Genomic DNA, 21,144 nt, shown 5'->3' on the forward strand with positions numbered 1-21,144 from the left:
TTGAAATAATTTGATAAAGTAATTTAGTTTGCCGGAGTATGGTAATTAGTTTTTCAAGTGTATTTTTTCAACGTTAACGTGTAAGGCTTTATAAACCGGATTCTCCTAATTTTTCCGACATCGTAAAAAATTATCATCATTTCCGAATTTCCCGTTTCAAAATCTGGAACTATCAAAATGTAAGAATTTAAATAGTCCGATATATATGAACATCAAGATTGTTTATGCATGTTTCGTAGGCCTTTTTCTGTTTCCAGAAATTATTGTCATATTTTCCAACAAATTTTTTACCCTTGGACTTTTCAGTTTAATTCTATGGAAAAATGTAAAATGAGGTGAATTGCATACATGGCATATGATTATATTTTGATCTCATGATAGGTAAATGTCAATGGTTTCAGAAAATGTATCATTCAAATGGATTGAAATTCTACATAAGACCAAAATTTGAGGATATTTGTGACATTTTCAACCAATTTTTGCAAATAAATGCAGATTTTTGCCTTGGTTACACCAGAAGTCCATTACTAGAGGAAGTTTGCAACCCTTTATATAGTAAGGCGATCAAGCTGTCCCCATACTTCCAACTGTGATTGAAATGCTATTAATAGTAACAAAAATTAATGGCTATAGTTTTTGCAATGCATCCTGGGTAGAGACAATTTATGCAAAACACCCTATAACTCAATTAGCACACAGTTGAAAATAATGTTTGACCATCGACGTGTTAATGAATAGCAGATCCTAGATACCATATTATAACAGTGTCATGAGCCATGATAATGGTTTTAATGTTAGATTATACAAATTTTGGTATTATAATTATCAATTAAAAAACTACAGTTATTATTGTCGGAATAAAAAAAAGCTTACTTCTTAATACAATTCACGTTTAGTCATGTTAGTTTGAAAAATTTGCCATTCAAAAGTTAGGTCGGAAAAATTGTGCATCCATATATACAGTACAAGTAACCAGGTAACACTAAATTAGGAATGAGTTGAAAAATTAAGGAAAAAAACATAACATTATATTTATTTTAAGTATGTATTTTACGTTTTACTGAGAAATAAGAGTTTTTGTTTTTTAAAGTTGAACAGAAATTCTGCAGATATATCCATTTTTAGCAAAATTAACTAATTTTACCGTCAATTTTGAAAATAAAAAGAGAATTTTACACTAATAGAATGCCCTTTCTTCAATTTTGAATATCTTCAATCCTGCGTAAGATCTTGACGGTAATACTACCTTGAATAATGGTGGGAACGGACAAAGATTGTCATTCCAGTCGGATATTGTAACATTTATCAGATAAAATACATGCTTAAAAAAACAACACGTGTGTTTGACATATAAATTTTAGGAAAAGTTGCAATCACGATCTTTGTAAACAAATAATTAATGAATATAATATTTATGTGAGTATACTTTATACTTAATTATGATAAAGTCTACTTTAGGACAATTTGATTTAATTTGTTCGAGTACTTTATCAATCTCAAGGTTTGAGTTGGGTATAGAAATATGGTAATCCCTGGAATTGTCCGGTTCACACAGTAAACCCCTTTCTTACAAGCGTGGGATGTATAAATTAGCAGCCACGTCAGGTCGGAGGAGGGACATTAAATCCAGCACCTCGCCTATTCAGGATGAATGTTAGGCTCACTGCATGTTAAATAACACTTGCACTACTCTTTGATGGGATATGCATGAAATATTTGCCACCGAACATTAAGCAAACAACACTTAATAAATCAAAACATAAATCCATATGATATGCAGGCCTGATCATGAGGTGTCTCTAGCCTTGTGTTTATAAAACGACATAAAAAGGGCTATAGGGACGTTGCATTAATGACTGGATCTGTTGTTAGTATAGAAATATTAACTTAACAACCTCCTATTTATTCAACTAAAACTTTTGTTTAATTTATGTTAACATTCATATGCCAATCAGCACATCTTGTGAGGGAGAGCGTAATGACGGATAGGCAGGAGTAAAGTATGCCTCTTACTTTAAAATAGATTAAAAACAAGAGATTTTTGAAATTGGAAATTGTTTTGGAGCCATCTGCAGCAACAAATATTCGGTTATTTTTGACAGATGTATTTCTGTACTAGCAAAGAAGAAACTGCCTGTCTTTAGCTTATACATCACGGTATATAGCTTCCTTGGTGCCGTAAATATTAAACAGAGACATAATTCGTCAACACAACGTTCTGTTTAAAGATGGAGGCAATTATGACCATATTTTGACAAAAACAACTATAACTTTTAAATAGACAATTCATTTTTAGTCATGGCAGAATTGATATAGTTTTTATAGTTTTCATTTGCCTCATGCGCAATTTATTGATAAATGGTTCCAATGTATTCTTTTATAAAATTTTATATCATTTTCTAAATGTTGAAAATGAAGTTTTAAATAATTGGCAATAAAAAACTACCGCACTAAGTTGGCTCATTTTATTTTCAACAAACTGATAATTAATCAAACACTAAAGGAGACTAATTAACAGCTATCTGTTTGATGATAACATTTCTACCCATGATTCCATAGTTGAAAAACGAGATTTGATAGGACCACCTATAGAGCTTTCCACTGATAATGGGGACAGTGTGATCGCCCAGCTATATAGTACAGCTTGCACCCTTCCTCTAGTAATGGACTTCTGGTTACACCAAAAAGAAATTATAGAATACTGACTTACTGTTTTATTGCTGATCACAGCGCCCAAAGCTGAGCTGAATAATTACATTATATTAATACACAACATGTACAATAATTATATATAAAGCTGATTTTTAGTATGTTACTATGATAAGTTACAGATAGAGTTTACATCAGCTTTCACTAATTTGAGCCGAAATTACCGGGTTTATACTTTGAAAATTTCTTGAAAATAACAGTTATAAATACTGACTTTCATTCTCAAATTTCCACTCCTAAATATGGCTTCAAGCTTTTTTAGCGAGCGGGACCATTCGTGTGGTTCAGACACATCTAATTCATTAAATATTTTTTACCTGATCACGAGATGAGTCAGAGAGGCTGAAAGAAAGCACTGTTAGCTCTAAAGGTGCATAGCCTATTTAATAATATGACAACAATCTGGAATTATGATGGCCTGGCAGTAGTGTTCTTGCATCAAGTGCGGGATGTTGTTGATTTGAGCCCTGACTGTGTTAAACAAAAGACTTGAACATTGATATTTTATGCTTATCCGCTTAGCATGCAGCATTAAGGAGTAGGAACAAAGACTGGTCGGTTCAGTGCCAGAATAGTGTGTCCGGGGTTCCAGCTGACTGTTTTCATGTGAACCAGCACACTAAAATCCTGATCATGCTATCAGTCAATTACAAAGCAGGGTTAATTAGTCATTTTTGGGGCCCTTTATAGCTTGCTGTTCGGTGTGAGCCAAGGCTCCGTGTTGAAGGCCGTACTTTGACCTATAATGGTTTACTTTTACAAATTGTGACTTGGATGAAGAGTTGTCTCATTGGCACTCATAACACATCTTCTTATATCTAATTAATTGATTCATGATCATATCATATTAACATGTTTTCGGCCTGAATATGTATTTGGTTTGCCAATGGACGTTTAACATCTAGCCATCATCATCATCATCATCATATTTTGATAGTGCCTTTTTGGCTTCTTACCTAGGTAATGTCATTGATTCAAAGAAAACTACATGATGTTTTTACACATTCAAAGAACTAATCTTGATGCATCATGCACACAGAGAACAGATATGACCCAAATGGGACAACATATTTTAGAAAATGAATGGAAAGGAGGGGGAGGGGTGATGTCAGAGAAAATATCAATCTGGTTGTTTAAAGTGATTTTACGTTTTTGCTAATCAATAGGATTTTCTCTGTATGCATCCAGACCATCCAAGATGGTTCAGTACATGTACTTGTATAAGATCATACATGTACACTGAGTGGAATGTGTGCTGTACAATCATGACAATGCTGTATGAAGGTTGGACTGAAACTTTAAAGCAAATTGTTGATTCAAGAAAATAAAAGAACTGCTAATACATGTATGTGACTTCCCTTAAGGGAACAACCATTTAACTTCAAAGGGGGAGGGGGGGGGGGATGGAGGGTGTTATGGTTTTTTCCTAAAAAAAATATTCTGATCCCCAATTTGATGAAAAAAAATATTGTGGTCAAGCAGATGACAAAAAGTAAAAGTCAGCAGCCCAGTGTTCTCTCCAGTCTATACACATAGCACTGTTCCCCTAAAATTAAAGCATACAAAATCTATTTAAATAGCACCATGGAACCACTGTGCTGTAATGCCTGGAGAGAACACTGCAACAAAAACCCTTTTGAAAAAAATTAGAGAGCTTCTCTAAGGTATATATACTTGTGTTTTGGTATACAATGTACATACAAGTATATAACAAGACACAGGTGGTTGTAAAACAATACTCAACGGACACTTACCATGCTTACAGATACTTAAATCAAGCACCTGTATTTTAATGCAGATATTGGCTACTGTACTTCAATGTAGATTTCATACATCATTGTCATATTATTAGACATCAGCAGTGCATGGAAACACTCACATTTTATTGATAGGGAGTTGTTGTGTATTTTTTACTGAACCAGGATTTTAATGTAAAATTGAAGTCCCTATGGCCATTGGAAGAGTTTTCAAAATCATGAAATTAATGATTTTAAATGTTTTCTGGTACATGTTTGTTTTTTTCAGGTTTTATGTGCCATGGTTGACTTCAGCAGCAAAGACATTTTCAGCTGTTCTATTTGTCCTATACGTAGTGGTACCAGTATTGGTCAAGACAAATCCATGGATCTTTTCTAAAATACTCTTCTTACATTTCTGTGAGTATTGTCATACTAGATATTCATACATAGCCAAACTTGCAAGTAATCTGAAAATTAATGTTATAAATTGTATATAGGCATGATAGGGTTAATGGTGACCCAAAATGTAGATTTTTGGTATTTTTCATTCTTCTGCAATTCCCCTTCCCAATGTCCCTAGCTGTCAAATAAATGTTACATCGCAATAATCATGATAAAGACTTTAAAAACTGTATATAAAGACCAGGGTTTTATGACATTAGATTATTGATCTGTTTCAAGTTCAACATTTTTTTTAGAATAAAACTCTGTATATAGGACACCTGTTTATAATCGGCACACAGCTTTTCATGCCTTTAGGTGCTCTTAATACAATGAAATATACAGGTTTTACTGTATTTGTAAAGTAAAATGACACCCTACTCATTTCATGTATTTCATAATAAATAGAAATAAAAGCATATTAAATTCTGCATGATATTCTTATTAAACCAAATGTTCGATGCCAAAGGCTTGTAAAGTTTAGTACCATAAAATTGAGAATGGAAATGGGGAATGTGTCAAAGAGACAACGACCCGACCATAGAGCAGACAACAGCCGAAGGCCACCAATGGGTCTTCAATGCAGCAAGAAACTCCCACACCCAGAGGCGTCCTTCAGCTGGCCCCTAAACAAATATGTATACTAGTTCAGTGATAATGGACGTCATACTAAACTCCAAATTATACACAGGAAACTAAAATTAAAAATGATACAAGACTAACAAAGGCCAGAAGCTCCTGACTTGGGACAGGCGCAAAAATGCGGCGGGGTTAAACATGTTTTTTGAGATCTCAACCCTCCCCCTATACCTCTAGGCAATGTAGTAAAAACAAACGCACAACAGTACGCACAGTAAAACTCAGTATAAGAGAAGTCCCTAGTCCGATGTCAGAATAGGAAACAAAAGAAAATAAACAAAATGACAATAATACATAAATAACAACAGACTACTAGCAGTTACTGACATGCCAGCTCCAGACCTCAATTAAACTGATTGAAAGATTATGTCTTCATCATATGAATATCAGGCACAATCCCTCCTGTTAGGGGTTTAGTATTATACCGTCATAAAATATATGAGAAGAACATAACCCGTGTCATGCCAACAACTGGTTTTAGAACAAATGTGTTTAATTCCGATGCAAAGACCCTATAAGTGAATCAATATTAAAGCCAAAATATGCAATCTTTAATGACCTGACAACAGTATCGTAACTATATCCCTTCTTAATAAGTCTGTTTAAAGGTTTTGTTAGCTTTTGAGGTGAATACTGACATTTTTGTGCTTTGTAAAGAATATTACCATAAAAGATTGGATGTGAAATACCCGAACGTATAAGATGTCTGCATGTTGAGTTATATTTACGAATGATGTCCTTGTACCGATGATAAAATTTAGTAAATGTTTTGACTAGTATATGATGTCTCCTTTGCTTAAACGTAAACGTGGAAAAATTCGTTAGTTTCTTATACAAATGACTAGTAATTGAAATGTAAAGGTCTTAATTCACCATGAATAAAAGAACCGCAACAATAGAAAAAAAGACTTTGCAAGCTTCAACAATATAATTGCTATATGTTTGCTAAGGCGCACTTGATATTAGATTGTTTTGACCAGTCTTTTTGGCTTCTCATTATACATGTATGTATACAACTTTTACTTCCAAAATATTTGGTCTCACTGTCTTTATTATTGTTAAATTTCAATTTAGAAAAGTGATTGAGGATCAGAAAGTTTTATGTTGATAGCAAATATTTTCCCATGAAACCTTATCCTGAATATGGATGAAATAATTGTTGCCAAACATGCAAAGAGTAGTCAACAAGGTGTTAAATTAGAATTGTCACTCTTATACCAGAATATGAACTCATGTTAATGTCCAAGAAGTACAGTAGAAGGAAAATAGGATTTTACTATTTAACTGTATGGCTGTTACTTTTTATTCTTAAATTTAAATATTCTTTTACTTTTTTCTAATCTAGTAAAATTTCCCTATTTTGTTGACCTGAAGCGTCCAGAAAAGAGAGGCATTAAAGGCTGTAAGAATTTCTACATCAAAGTCAATGAAAAAGTTACACTAGGTGCTTGGTAAGTCATTGAGAGGACAAATTACTGTACATTTATTATCGGCTACTTTTTACACAAATAATCACTACTAGTAATTGTCAAAGGAAATTAAAATAGAATGAGATTTTTAATAGTTTTAAAAGAAAAGAGAATAATTATGAAACAACAAGACCACATTGATTGATATACGATTTTTAATTAGTGAAATGATTAGTTTTTATTCTGAACTTCTTTTTGCCATAGTGTTTAACATGTTTAAAAAATGATTAGAAAAAATATATCAGGTTTGCTAATTTTAATGCATTTGTACTTTATTTTTTTTTATTGAAGGCAAACATTGCCAGGGGATTTGTTGGAAGGTGATTCTAGCCAGCTGAATTCAGGACATCCCATTATTTTATACCTACATGGCAGGGCAGGAACAAGGTGTTATATTATATTGGTTTAAATTTATATCTGTAGGCATACATTACCACAACAGAACAGGGGAGATAACCAAGAATTAAAGTTAAACTCAGGTCATCCAATCGTTCTATATCTCCATGGAAACGCTGCTACAAGGTGGATATATTTGAAATCTTGTAAATCACTTAAACATTCTACCCATGCTTAAATTTAGCACTTATAATTCAACTGCTGCTTATTTAATGCAAACATTAAATTGAAATACAACCAAAGTTTATAAAGGATTTCTGCTGTTGAAATCCATAACTCAACATTTTCATAAATGGTGAAGTTAATGGAGAATGTATAATTCATCAAAATTATGGAAAACTACAGATAGTTCCATGTAGTTCTTCAGCCACAATAGTGGATTTGATTTTGTTTTTCTTGTGACATATATGGATAGGAATGAGAGTTAAAATGTATGAAAAGTATGTAGAAGATATACTGGTAGTAAGAATTTTAAAGAATTGCTTTTGAGATGTAGCTTAAGTTTAAAAAATATTGAAAACTATAGGTGTTTCTGTGTCAATTATTTTTAATGCATAACCTACAGAAAAGCCAGAATGGTTACACAGTATAAAGGTTGAAAAGGTTTTATTAAAGCTGACATCCTTAATTCTTGCCAAATGTGTCAGTTATTGAATTAAGCACTTACAATTCAAATGATATCACTTTTTATGCTTACATGAGGGTTCTATGTACAAATGTCATGTTGCTAACAACCTAATGTTTTTGAGGATTTCAAATATTTGAAAACTTATCTATTTATTAAAGTATCATGTAATGCAGTGATGTCAGATGTAGGTTCTCTAATTATTTTTTACATGTGGTGTAGTCAGATTTCTTTGTTCTAACAATGCAATGTATCTGCAGATTGAAAAATTATCTTTTTATATGCTATTTTAAATATTCATTTTTGCCTTATTAATTAATGCTGTCATAATATTGAACATAAAAGAAAATGATTTATAAATTGCGTTTTGATTAGTTATGATGTGATGGCAACCAAACCACATATAGTATATAAAATAAACAACTGATTGTAAAAGATACAAGATTCAATTATCTAGGATAGAATTATCATGATTATTCTTTCAAGAAGTTTAGAAATTCAGCAAAAATGCAACTATTGTTTCTGTTCAGAGTCTCAGTGAAAAAGAAAACATGTTTAAATTGTTTTAGTCCCCTACTGACAAAGTCGAAGGGGACTTTAGGTTTGCACTCCGTCTGTCTGTCTGTCTGTCTTTCCGGCAAATCAGTTTTCCACACTTTTTTTCTTCGTGCTTGAAGATATTGATTTGATATGTGGTGTATTGTTTTATCATGACAAGTTACAGATCTATTTTGAATTTTGTTATGGTCTGATGATTTTTTGCAGAGTTATTGTCCTTGGACTTAGAAAATTCTCTCAAATAATAGTTTTCCGCACTTTTTTTCGCCATGCTTGAAGATATTGATTTGATAATTGGTATATAGTTTTATCATGACAAGTTACAGATCAAGTTTGATTTTTTGTTCTGGCCTGATGATTTTGTGCAGAGTTATGGTCCTTGGACTTCGAAAATTCACTTAAATAATCAGTTTTCCACCCTTTTTTCGTCATGCTTGAAGATATTGACTTGATATTTGTTATAAAGTTTACATCATGACAAGTTACAGATCAAGTTCTAATTTTGTTTCGGTCTGATGATTTTGTGCAGAGTTATGGTCCTTGGACTTTGAAAATTCACTTAAATAATCAGTTTTCCACAATTTTTTTCGTCATGCTTGAAGATATTGACTTGATATTTGTTATATAGTTTACATCATGACAAGTTACAGATCAAGTTCGAATTTTGTCTGGTCTGATGATTTTGTGCAGACATGGCAGAGTTATGGTCCTTGGACTTCGAAAATTCACTTAAATAATCAGTTTTCCACACTTTTTTCGTCATGCTTGAAGATATTGACTTGATATTTGTTATATAGTTTACATCATGGCAAGTTATAGATCAAGTTAGCATTTTGTTCCAGTACAATGAATTTTTAACTGGTATGGGACTATGTATTGCCATGCAATACTCTCAGAATGCTTGTTTTCTCATTCTTTTTTAAGGCTGTGTTTTGGATATTAATTTTTTTCTGTTACATTGTTATATTCAATTTTTTTCTAATAATTTGCAGAGCACAGCCACACAGAATAGAATTATACAAAGTTTTATCTTCTATGAATTTTCATGTGATAGCCATAGATTATAGAGGTAATTACGTTAAACAAGATGTAATGTGAGATTTTGCCCCTGTCTATATCAAGAAGATATGAAATGTGTTTGCTCAGAAAAATGTAATGAACATTTTGTATTTGTGCTTGAAATTTTAAAATGATGATTTTTTGGCAAAGAGAAGGAGCTAAACTCTTTTCACATGGAAGGGCATAACATAAATTGAACCCTTTTGCCATATATCAAGAAGAAATGAATTGTTGCTGAGAAAAATGTGAATGAAATGTTTTATAGAGGGAGGAACAGAGATAAACCAAGATAAACTGCTCTTCTATTTCAGGGTTTTATTATAATGTTTAACCATAGACTTACATCAACTGATAAAACTCTTATTGTCATACATTCAAAATTCCTTTTATTACAATTGTTTTATAATTATATGTGTTATAATACCAAATATTAATTTATTTCATCACACCTTTGCAGTCAAAATGTGTTTCTAGGTCTGAAAAGTGATTTCACATGTTACCAAAGTGGAACAATATGAGATTTCACAAAATATGAGGAAGTAAAAATGTCTTATCTAACAAAAACAGAATATGATCAACTTAGGTTTAGTGTTACATTGATCATTTCATTTTTTTGTCCCATGCACAACACGTTGCAGGGGACATAGAAATACCGACCATTGATCCATCTGGTCTTGTTAGCGCTCTCACATGTGCAATTCTCACCAGATTTTTATGAAACTTTTATCATAGGTTTAAATCAGCGATGTCTTGGACAAATTCAAAAATCAGTGCTGATCTATAATTTTTAAAAGAGTTATGCCCCTTGGAAAAATATCTTGAATGAGTTTGAAAATCAGTGCCGATCAATTATTTTTAAAAGAGTTACATAAATGACCCTTTGAAACATTAATTATATGGAAAATTGCATTGTCAGCGCTCTCATGTGTACAATATTTACAGATTTTTATGAAACTTACATTATAGGTTTATATCATCAATGTCTTTGATGAGTTTGGAAATCAGTGTGGATCAATTATTTTTAAAAGAGTTATGCCCCTTGGAAACATTTATTATATAGAAAATTGCCTTATGAGCACTCTAACGTGTACAATTCTTGCCAGATTTTTATGAAACTTAAATCATAGGGTTATATTATCAATGTCTTTGACAAGTTTAAAAATCAATGAGGATCAATTATTATTAAAAGAGTTATGCCCCTTGGAAATATTGATTATATGGAAAATTGCATTGTTAGCGCTCACATATGTTCAATTCTTGCCAGAATTTTATGAAATTTATATTATAGGTTTATACCAGCAATATCTTTGACACTTTGAAAATAAGTGCTGTTCAAATATTTTTAACAAGTTATGCCCCTTGGAAATATTAATTATAATGGAATTACATTGCATTTGCTCTGAAGCCTCCATTTCTCTAAGATACTGTTTAAAAGTTTTAAAGAACAAAAAAAAGTGCTTTATTTGCCCTTGTACCTTGGGTAGATAAAATATGTGCAATGAGGGGGACATTTGAACTCTGTTCTTTCATTAATATAGATTCTACCACTGCATCAAGTGTAATACGATATTTCTTTACTCAAAACTATCAAATTTTTAAATTTGAAATGCAAACCTTGCTGAGTGTTTTAAATATTTAAAATTAATCTGTGGAGAATATCATCTTGTTTGAGATTCAGTGGTGGAATCTATTATTATTTTTAGTCAATAGGAAGGCAAATTTTATCTTTCTTTTTCAATAATCTTAAAAAAAAAGTGATTTTTTTATTTAACATCATCAAAGAACATGGTTAACTTTTTTTGAGATTCATAAAAGCAAATTCAGAGGAAAGCAAGAAAAATTGATGTAACAGTTGTTTTTGGCTAATGAAGAACCAATATCCAATGAACTAAGTGTTGATTTATAGAAAAATAATCAACCAGTTTGGAAAGTATTAATTTAGGTGAGAATTAGAGAAATAGCGATTCTTACATTGGTACAAATGGATAATCTGCTTTGTCCAATCAAGATAGTTAAATTATCGAATTTTAAAGTCTGGATTTTTAGGTCATAAAATTTAAAGTTTTCAATTTCTCTAACACCTGTTAGCACATTTCTAGATCTGGTAAAGTTGTGATTCAAGTTTGACTATTTTACAGGTTTTGGAGATTCCTCAGGAACTCCAACAGAAGAGGGTGTTTTAGAAGATACATATAAAGCATACAGATGGATACGTGACAGATCGGACAAAGTTCCACTGTATATATGGGGACATTCATTAGGATCAGCGTAAGTATAAAATTCTTTTATAAGATTTCTGTTTTATAGGTTGTCTTGTCTTTTTATAAAATGTTTTCTACTTTTATGGAGAATATAGTGTTGATGGCAGATCTTTAATGGTATTTGTTCATTTTATTCACTAATTTACTCCACTTCGGTTGGTTTAGAGCTTTGAGATATTATATTTGGACATTCCTCTATAATTAATAAAAGTAAGAAGATGTGGTATGATTGCTAATGAGACAACTGTCCACCAAAGATCAAATGACATAAAAGATTACAACTAAAGGTCATCGTACAGCCTTCAACAATGAGCAAAAACCCATATCACATAGTGAGTTATAAAAGGCCTCAAAATGACAAATATAAAACAATTCAAACAAGAAAAATAACAACCTGATTTATGTACAAAACAATGAAAGAAGAACAAATAGGATATACAGCAACAAACAACAACCATTTGTTTAGCCAGATGTTGCATGCTTGTTACAGTATGTTAATTATAGCTAAGAAATTATAGAATTATAATTATTATAATGGTTGTTGTTACAAAAGACTGTACTGTTTTAAGGCTGTTTTAATATGATATTTTATGTTTCCCAGATGTGAAACTGGATGTTATAGAATTTTACATTTTATGTTTTCAGAATTAGTACAAATCTACTTAAACACTTGAATAAAAAAGGTATGTAAAAAAGTGGGGGTATACTGTTTTTTATACCCCCCAACCCCCCCTTTAAAAAAGTGGGGGTATACTGTTTTACATCTGTCTGTCCGTCTGTCTGTCCATCCGTCAGTCCGTCCATCCGTCCAATGAATATTTTTCATCACGTCTTTCTCAGGAACTACATCATAAGGATTTCTGAAATTTGGTTTCAGGGTTTATATAAGTCAGCTATACCTTGTGATGCGTTTTCAGATTCATCACTCAACAACTTCCTGTTTACTGAACACTTGCATATTTTTACACTAATAAAATTATCCAGTTATGGCGGGGGTATCATCAGTGAGCAGTAGCTCGCAGTTTCACTTGTTTAATTTTAGTTTATAGAAATTATAAATTTTACTAATTGTACTATGCTATGAGTTTGTGAATGCACACAAGGTATTTTTAGGCATGTAAAAAATTGTCTAGTATGTGGTGATTAAAGTCCTATAACTTTGGAATGACAAATCTGGAAATCCTCAAAATTTTAAGGTAGCTAGTCTTCATGGATCACCTGTCAAATTTACTCATTAATTTCATAGGCAAAGATGACATGTGACAAATTTTGTTTCAAATGGGTTTGTGACATGTAAAGTATAAATATATTTTTAATAAATAATAAAGACTCGCTAGGCATAAACACAATTGTAACATTAACATTGTAACATTAATAATGATACACAATTTGAGTCATTTTTGACCATGATTTTTTGGCAAGTTAACCAATAGATTTGCAGTTTTGACTTTATAAGTGTAAAAAAAATCATAAATGGAAATAAAAGGAATCTCTTAAAGGGGCATTAGCTACGAGATATGAAAAAAATTAGAATATGATTTTTTTTGTTTCAATCATTAATAAAAGTGAAATAATGAAATAGTAATTCGTTTTTGGCAGCCAATTTGGTTCAATTTTGTCAATATAAGCAAAGAAATATAGCTGATGAATTATTCTCTTGCAAGTAAATAATTCGACCTCATTGAATCTGTATTCATGTGACCTTCAATTTAACCCATTTGCTAGAGATTGGTTGCGCATGTAATAGTCGTGTTCAGCCAATAAAAGGAAAAGAATGTCAACATTGAAAGTGAAACAAAGGTGAACCATTTGGTTGACTGATTCGTTCCACAAAAAATTATTCTTATACAGGTAAAAACGATAATTAACTTATGTTTTAACCTATAACATGAAATCAAACAGACCTAGAAAAATCCAATTGCACGAGGTTACTATCTATTTATATTTATATTGGGTTATGTAACCGTCGGCAGTCTTCGGAGGTCATCTCGATAGTTATTTAGATGGCGTCTAGACTGAAATACACACGAAATTCTGTTATATTTTATAAAGTACATGCATTGTTAACTTTTTATTTCAGACATATTGTAATTAGGATATACGTTTTAGTATGTTATAAATTGAATATGAGAATTTGAGTCAAATCGGTGAACATTAATGTGACAGCCAATGACCATTTAAACACTGAAAGCAAAATAGAAAAAATTTTCTGATTACAATTTATTAATAAAGGATTATTTATGTATATATGATTTATATTACAGGAGAACGTGTTGATGGTCTTATTTTAGAATCACCTTTCAACAATTTATGGGATGCCTCAAGACGACATCCAATGTCTTTGGTGGGTAAACTTGGCTCATGCCATTATTGTTTGAAAGTTAAAGATTAAAAAAAAATTGAAAGTTTAAAGTCTGTAATGTTTCATTAGTTTATGGTTTCAGATTATTGCAAAAAGTCAATTTAGATTTTCAATGTTGACATTTTTTTTAACTGAACATGCTTAGGGTATGTGTAACCCACCTCCAGCTAAAGGTCAAGTTAGGGTGACATCAATACTGGTTGAATTATTGACTTGCAACCAAAAAATACATTTGTGATGTTTTTGACCAAATTGAACCAAACAGACTGCTGTTAGGGAAATATTATTTCAATATTTTTCTTTTATAAATAGTCTTGCTAATATATATTGTATAATTCTCAGCCTTTCAGATTTCTACCGTGGTTTTAGTTGGTATTTATAGATTTAGTAATTATGATTTCTTGTATTATTCTCAGCCTTTCAGATTTTTACCGTGGTTCGAGTGGGTATTTATAGACTCAATGAAGAAGGTAGTTGATTACTGTACAGAAGATAAGTAAGTATGATAAAATTAACCTGGTATTATCTAGATAAAACTTATAAAACATACAAGGCTTATAATTTAGTTTGCAGTACCTGCGTTTTGTCTTCACTAGACTCATCACTACACTTGAATCAAAACAATTGGAAGGCAAAACCAATTACGATGTTGAGGAGCATTAATACTGAATACAATTTATTTTTTGCTGATCAGCTGTTGTTAAAACTTGGTGTCTGTTGTCTTTTTTTGCTGCTAAATATTTTTGAAAAAGGTTCAGGGAAACAAGAATCATCACCAGGGATATACTAAAAAAAACAATGTCCCTGTTGTAGAAACAGATTGATGAATCTTGATGAATTAAAGGTCAAGGCAAAATGGGTTCAAGTCACCAATAAACCAGTGGTCCTATGTTATCTAAACATAAACAAACATGTTTTAAATGGTGTCCTGGAAGTATGCCATCTTAGAAAGGTTGTTTGTTTTTCTTTAAAGAATCAACAAATATATTGTAATGTCAAGTTTGAATGGGATATCAAATGTCTTGCACCTTTTGGAAGAAAGTTAAGTTATCTGAATGATGAATAGTTTTAACATTTCTTTAGAGAACTCTACAGGTGATTCATTCCTAAATTTCTGACCATATATCAAACCTTCTATATAGAAGTGAAAATATCAAATTTATGAAATCAATTATGCAGCATTAAAAGAAATAAAATGTCATCAACTCATAATCATATAGTGATCAGTCTGTCCGTCCGTCCGTAACAAATTGTGTCCGCTCTATATCTAGAGAACCGTTTTAATTTCATACTTTATACTTGACATGTATATTAACCAACACTAGAGGGTGTGTCAAAATGTTTGTACAACTTCCTAGGTCAAAGTTCAAGGTCAAAAACTTTGGTTTCAGTTGACAACCCCATGTCTTATGGTAAAGATACAAATTTTTTACCACATGTTATTTACAGAGGGGCCCACAGAGATGGCTCCCATCTCAATGATGTTTAGTTATTTTGTATTCATATGCTTACCTTTTCAGTATTATGGAAATAGATGAGCCATTATTAATATTACATGCAGCAGATGACCATATAATACCTGTACAATGTGGAAGGGAGGTAAGTCATCATTTATATAATAACTTTATACGATGATTGCTATAATACATTTGTATCCTTATTGAAATTCTAGGTAAGAAATGTCAACAACATGCACAACTGTACCAAGACTGTTTATTTTTTGAATAGTCTGGGTTGAATGCTGTAAATTATGATATTTTCCATTCTAAAGGATTGTGTAAAAGGTTATATTATTTAATGATTTCTTATGTAGAAGCAAATCCAAGACTTGTTTAATGAATGATGAAGAAACACACTGGCTGTAAATCTTACAAAATGTTAAACAGTCAGATACTCCGGTTCATTATCTCATTTCTATGCATACTTTAAAAAAGTTTTATAAATATTACACCTATTCAGTATATTAATGTAAACCAACTTATTTTGGCGAGCGATTTATTTTCAAGACTTATGCAAGCAGAAAAATAATGTGAATATCAATTGTCGCGATTATGTAAATCGTTTCTCTTCCTCATATAATTCATCTACATAATAAGAAAACTCCCAAAAATACATTGCAGCAAAGTAGATATAAGAAGATGTGGTATGAGTGCCAATGAGACAGCTCTCCATCCAAGTCAAAATTTATAAAAGTTAACCATTATAGGTCAAAGTACGGTCTTCAACACGGAGCCTTGGCTCACACGGAACAGCAAGCTATAAAGGGCCCCAAAAACCACCAGTGCAAAACCATTCAAATGGGAAAACCAACGGTCTAATCTATATAAAAAACGAGAAACGAGAAACACTTATGAACCACATCAACAAACGACAACTACTGAACATCAGATTCCTAGGCTAGATAGAGCTGAATACAAAATAAAGTATCAAAGAAAATAAGTTGGTTAACAGTATATGATTCTTTTGTTTTTTGCAGTTGCATACTAAAGTAGAACAGTATAGAAAAGGAAAGGTTGGAAGATCTTATACCATGTATAAAGAATTTGACAGACATTTGGGATATAGACATTGTGATATATACAAAGATCCAGAATTACCTACTATTATTAGGTAGGTTACATAGATAATAATGTCAGTTTGCTATGGCACATTTATAGAGGTAAGAACAAAGATTGTTTGGCTCAGTCAAAATAATGTGTCCAGAAAGCGTCACTAGTCTTCCTCGTAGTCATTACCATATATACTAGAAAAGTTGAAAATGAAACTCAGATTGTCAATCCAGTACAAACTAGGGTTCATTTTTATAACACATTTATATGTTCTCATCCTGAACATGCATATATGAGTTGCCACGGGACATTAATCCGCCATTCATTATTATGTTATGGTAGAAGGAAACTTTGGAGGTTTCATTGAATTATGGACCTGAAGGAATTCACACATCTAAACTATTCAATTCAATGCAATACAAACCATTCTTGTATAGGAGTAATACTTTTAAATGATTTTTAAAAAAAATTGTGACAGGAGGGACACTGTAACCCTCATTCTTTTATTTCAAAACTAAATTAGAAATTCAATTTTACCATTAAAATTGAATAAAATCAACAAATCAAATTAGAATATACAATGAAAGATGCAATGTTTTGTATATGTGATTGTAGACAGGGATTGTTAAATAGAGCATTCAGATAAGGATTTAATGAGGAATGCATTTTGTTTTGGTACTATTTGGTTTTTATTAGATTATGCCAGAACTAAAAATTTTACAAGAAAAACACTTGCCTTAAACAATCGTATTAGATATATTGAATAGATGTATTGACTTTAAATTAAAGAAGAATCTGTTAGGGTTATTCCATTTAAATATATGAGGCATTGTAGAATCTTTAATAAGCATACTCTTTTTGCATAGTTTTGCACACATTCACTTCCTAAATTGCTTATTACAATTTAAACTTTCTCACAATCATAAACATGATAAAACTATTGTGCACCTCTCATTTTGTTTTTGGTCTTAATATTTTTGGGATTTCCCTTACCAAAGCATGAACTTTGCAAGGGGCGGGGTATCATTTTTTTTTAAAGAAGGAATGTTTAAAAAGCATCAATGGAACCGTTTTTTACAAATACTGATTTCAAGTTATCTCCCTTAGCCCTGACCTATCTTAATTAGACTAGAGATTGAATAATACCAACCACTCTGGTAGAAATAAGTGCTTAAAAGCTGTTTATGTTGATCTCCACTCATTTAAAAAAATATATGTTATGATACAACAATCTTTCTTTTTTTTTCTTTTCAGAAGTTTTATGGAGATGTGTGTAGAAAAGAAATAAATGGGAAACAAAAACTCAAAAAGAGAACTGTGATATTTTTATAAACAATACTCTGATGTTATTGTGTTATGTACATTATTTTGTGTTTAAATCTAAGTCATTGTAAAAGTTCATTCATTAGTATACCATATTTTTAGACTTTTTGTATCTAGTTTGAAAAAGAGTTGATCTTATTGTTGTATTTTGCTAAGTAGTCTTCTGGTATATGTTTCTCTGCTGGTTTCTACTTGTAGAAAACTCAGATTTGAAATACATGTACCAGCTTAATTTTAATTAAAATAAAATTTAATATGAACAGTGTTATTATCAGTGACAGAGCCTATTACTCTATAACTGTTGCCCCAACATGTCAAATCCAATCTTCGACCTTGGTGGGTTTATTGGGTGACCTTCAAAAATGTTCCAAACCGTTTTTTTTTTAAATGTTTTATTTGCTTGAAAGTGATCTGGTGATCTAAGGCAATTTCTAAAAGTGACTGTGTGACCTAAGGGGGATACCCTACTTGAGGCCCATACCTGCAGTAGAAGGTTGTTTTTCTTTCATTTAACCATGACTTTGCTACAAAAAAAAACTATCAATGCTTTTTTGGGAATGATTTTGCTATATGAATTATATAGCTGGCTAAACAATGTGGGTTTTGCTCATAGTTTAAGGCCATACTGTGTCATATATTTGCTTAAATCTGCTTCATTTGGAATCTTTTGGATAGTTGTCTGATTGGCAATCATACCACATTTCCTTATTTTATATTGTAAAATATGCAGGGTACTCTGTATATTATAAAATTAAAATAACATACCTGTGCCTTAATGAAGTAATTTGAAAGTGCAGTTATGAGTAAGAACGACATGTTAAAATGTATATCAAAACCAAAAGAGTAAGTTCGGTAAGGGTCATATTTGGCCCCGAATATTAAGTCAATTGTTTCAAGATAATAAATGTTTCAAATTGATAAAAAGACACGTAAGAAGGTGAAGTAGAACTTTTTTGTCGAGCTTTCCTTATAAAGCATTCAAATTTACAACCTAAAAAGGCAAAAAGTAGAGAGTTCAACAAACTTCATATTCAAGTCAGATATGTGAAATGTTATCATAAACATTATGTTAAAAGGTCGGTTTTTGTCGATGCATGTATTCTATATTTCCAGTCTTAGAAATCAATGGAAATTTACCTGTTTTCACTCAACTCATGTGGAAAATCAAATACATTACTGTAAATTCAGAAATTATTGCGTGCATTTATTATTGCGATTTTGTCATTTTAGACTAAAATGTTTTTTAATTTTTGCGATATTGAGAAAAATCCTGTTTAATTCATACAAAAAATTTCAAAATGAGAGTTTAAATTATTACGATTATAACCCTGTCACATTTTTCGCAATAATAAAAACATTGCAATAATTTCTGAATTTACAGTATATAGTGTAATATTTGTGACATCATGAAAAGAACGCTAATACTTTAATTTTGAACAATAAAAGACCTACATTTCCTATCTTGTCATTATATTAGCAATGATTCATTGCAACAATTAGTCAATAAATCCTGATTTGACGAATTGAAATTTAAAATGGAAATATGGCCTAATTGAACCTACTCCTTTATAAAGGTATCTGAGTAAGTTGGAAATTATTTATTATTTGTGCATTGTAGAATTTAATCAAGAATTTCTGATGAGTAATTATAGTTCTAAGGATATCTAACAGGAAAGAAAATGATGTAATTATTCATGACACATAATCCCTACATATTTACATTTATAAGACAAGACTTATACAAAGGATCAGCACTTTCATTGTAGTTCTTAACTCTTACATAGTGAGATCTTATTGCAAACGTGTTTAAGGAGGCTGTTTGCACTGGTTAGATGTTGATACCACCACAGTTATGCTCTGCAGAACTCAGCTATGGGGTTACATCAGCAGTTGTTATAAAGCACAATGAATATCTGGGGGGGGGGAATCGTAAAAAATATTGAAATAAGTAGCTGGCAATTTCACCCCAACATACGGAAGCAATACAAACACTGTCATTCACACATCCAAAGGCCACAATAGAAGATCTGCTATTAACTTTTTTTTTCGTTTAGGAAAAAGATTAGACCTACAACAACTGCTGACGAGGCTCCTGACATTTAAGGGGGTTGGACTAATGTTTTCAAGATCTCAACCATCCTGTTTTTTATATGTCCGCAAAAACATTTTTGGGGATGTACATTGCTATCACGTCGTCGGTGTAGTCGTCATCGTCCTAAGACATTTGGTTTCCGGACAATAACTTTAGTTTAAGTGTATGGATCTCTATGAAATTTAAGCAAAAGGTTCAATACCACAAAAGAATGGTTGGGATTGTTTTAGGGGGGTGATGGTCCCAACCGTTTAGGAATTAGGGGCCCAAAACAAGCATTTTTCTAGTTTCAGGACAATAACTTGTGTATAGGTATTTTGATTGCTCTGAAATTGTACCACAAGGTTCAATACCACAAGTAGACGGTTGGGATTCATTTTGGGGGTAATTGCCCAAACCGTTCAGGAATTAGGGGCCAAAAAGGGTCTAAAACAAGCATTTTTCTAGTTTTCAGATAATAACTTGTGTTTAAGTGTATGGATGTCTCCTAAAATGTACCACATTTTACAAAAAGAAATTTTCTTCAAACGTTATTTTTTTGGAAGGGGGGTGGGGGTTAAAAAAAAAAAAATTTTGAGGGGAGGTGTCTATTGTTTTTTTTTGGGGGTGTCAATTTTTTTTCCCCTTAAGATTTAAAAAATTGTCAATTTTCAATTTTCCAACGAAAAATTAGGGTTCACAATTTATTTTGCTAATTCTTTGTATATAGTCTGAAAACAGTTTTACTTAGTATTGCGCAACAGCACAGTGTATTGCACAACAGCATGAAATCTTCAATTGAATATAAATTGAAATCATATAACCAATTTCAAGTTCTTTGACTACATTTATGCTGTGTCAGAAACCTATAATGTGTCAAATATTTAATTACAATCCAAATTCAGACCTGTATCAAGCTTGAATATTGTGTTCATTTTTGCCC

General features: G+C 31.5%; 1 protein-coding gene across 2 annotated transcripts; it reads left to right on the plus strand.

The window, feature by feature from the left end:
- The first annotated feature begins 146 nt into the window (after positions 1–146).
- Positions 147–18,390, plus strand: LOC127739360 (lysophosphatidylserine lipase ABHD12-like). Of its 2 annotated transcripts, none has more exons than XM_052251055.1 (12): positions 147–179; positions 4,735–4,865; positions 6,874–6,979; positions 7,289–7,384; positions 9,569–9,645; positions 11,774–11,903; positions 12,542–12,579; positions 14,161–14,240; positions 14,675–14,754; positions 15,779–15,857; positions 16,735–16,868; positions 18,062–18,390. In XM_052251055.1, coding segments are annotated over exons 1-12 (987 nt in total). In that variant the 5' UTR covers positions 147–177; the 3' UTR covers positions 18,096–18,390. The 2 variants fall into 2 exon arrangements, with proteins under 2 accessions (XP_052107015.1, XP_052107014.1); XM_052251054.1 differs by lacking the exon at positions 7,289–7,384 and adding an exon at positions 7,421–7,519.
- Positions 18,391–21,144: the final 2,754 nt, after the last annotated feature.

The sequence above is a fragment of the Mytilus californianus genome, unplaced genomic scaffold (genome assembly GCF_021869535.1).
Source record: "Mytilus californianus isolate M0D057914Y unplaced genomic scaffold, xbMytCali1.0.p SCAF_4, whole genome shotgun sequence".
NCBI lineage: Eukaryota > Metazoa > Mollusca > Bivalvia > Mytilida > Mytilidae > Mytilus > Mytilus californianus.

Excerpts from the sequence above, each read along its gene's own strand:
- LOC127739360 (XM_052251054.1), top strand. Across the intron at positions 11,904-12,541 it reads GGACATTCATTAGGATCAGC|AATTAGTACAAATCTACTTA; the intron begins GTAAGTATAAAA and ends TTATGTTTTCAG. Across the intron at positions 14,755-15,778 it reads GATTACTGTACAGAAGATAA|TATTATGGAAATAGATGAGC; the intron begins GTAAGTATGATA and ends TTACCTTTTCAG.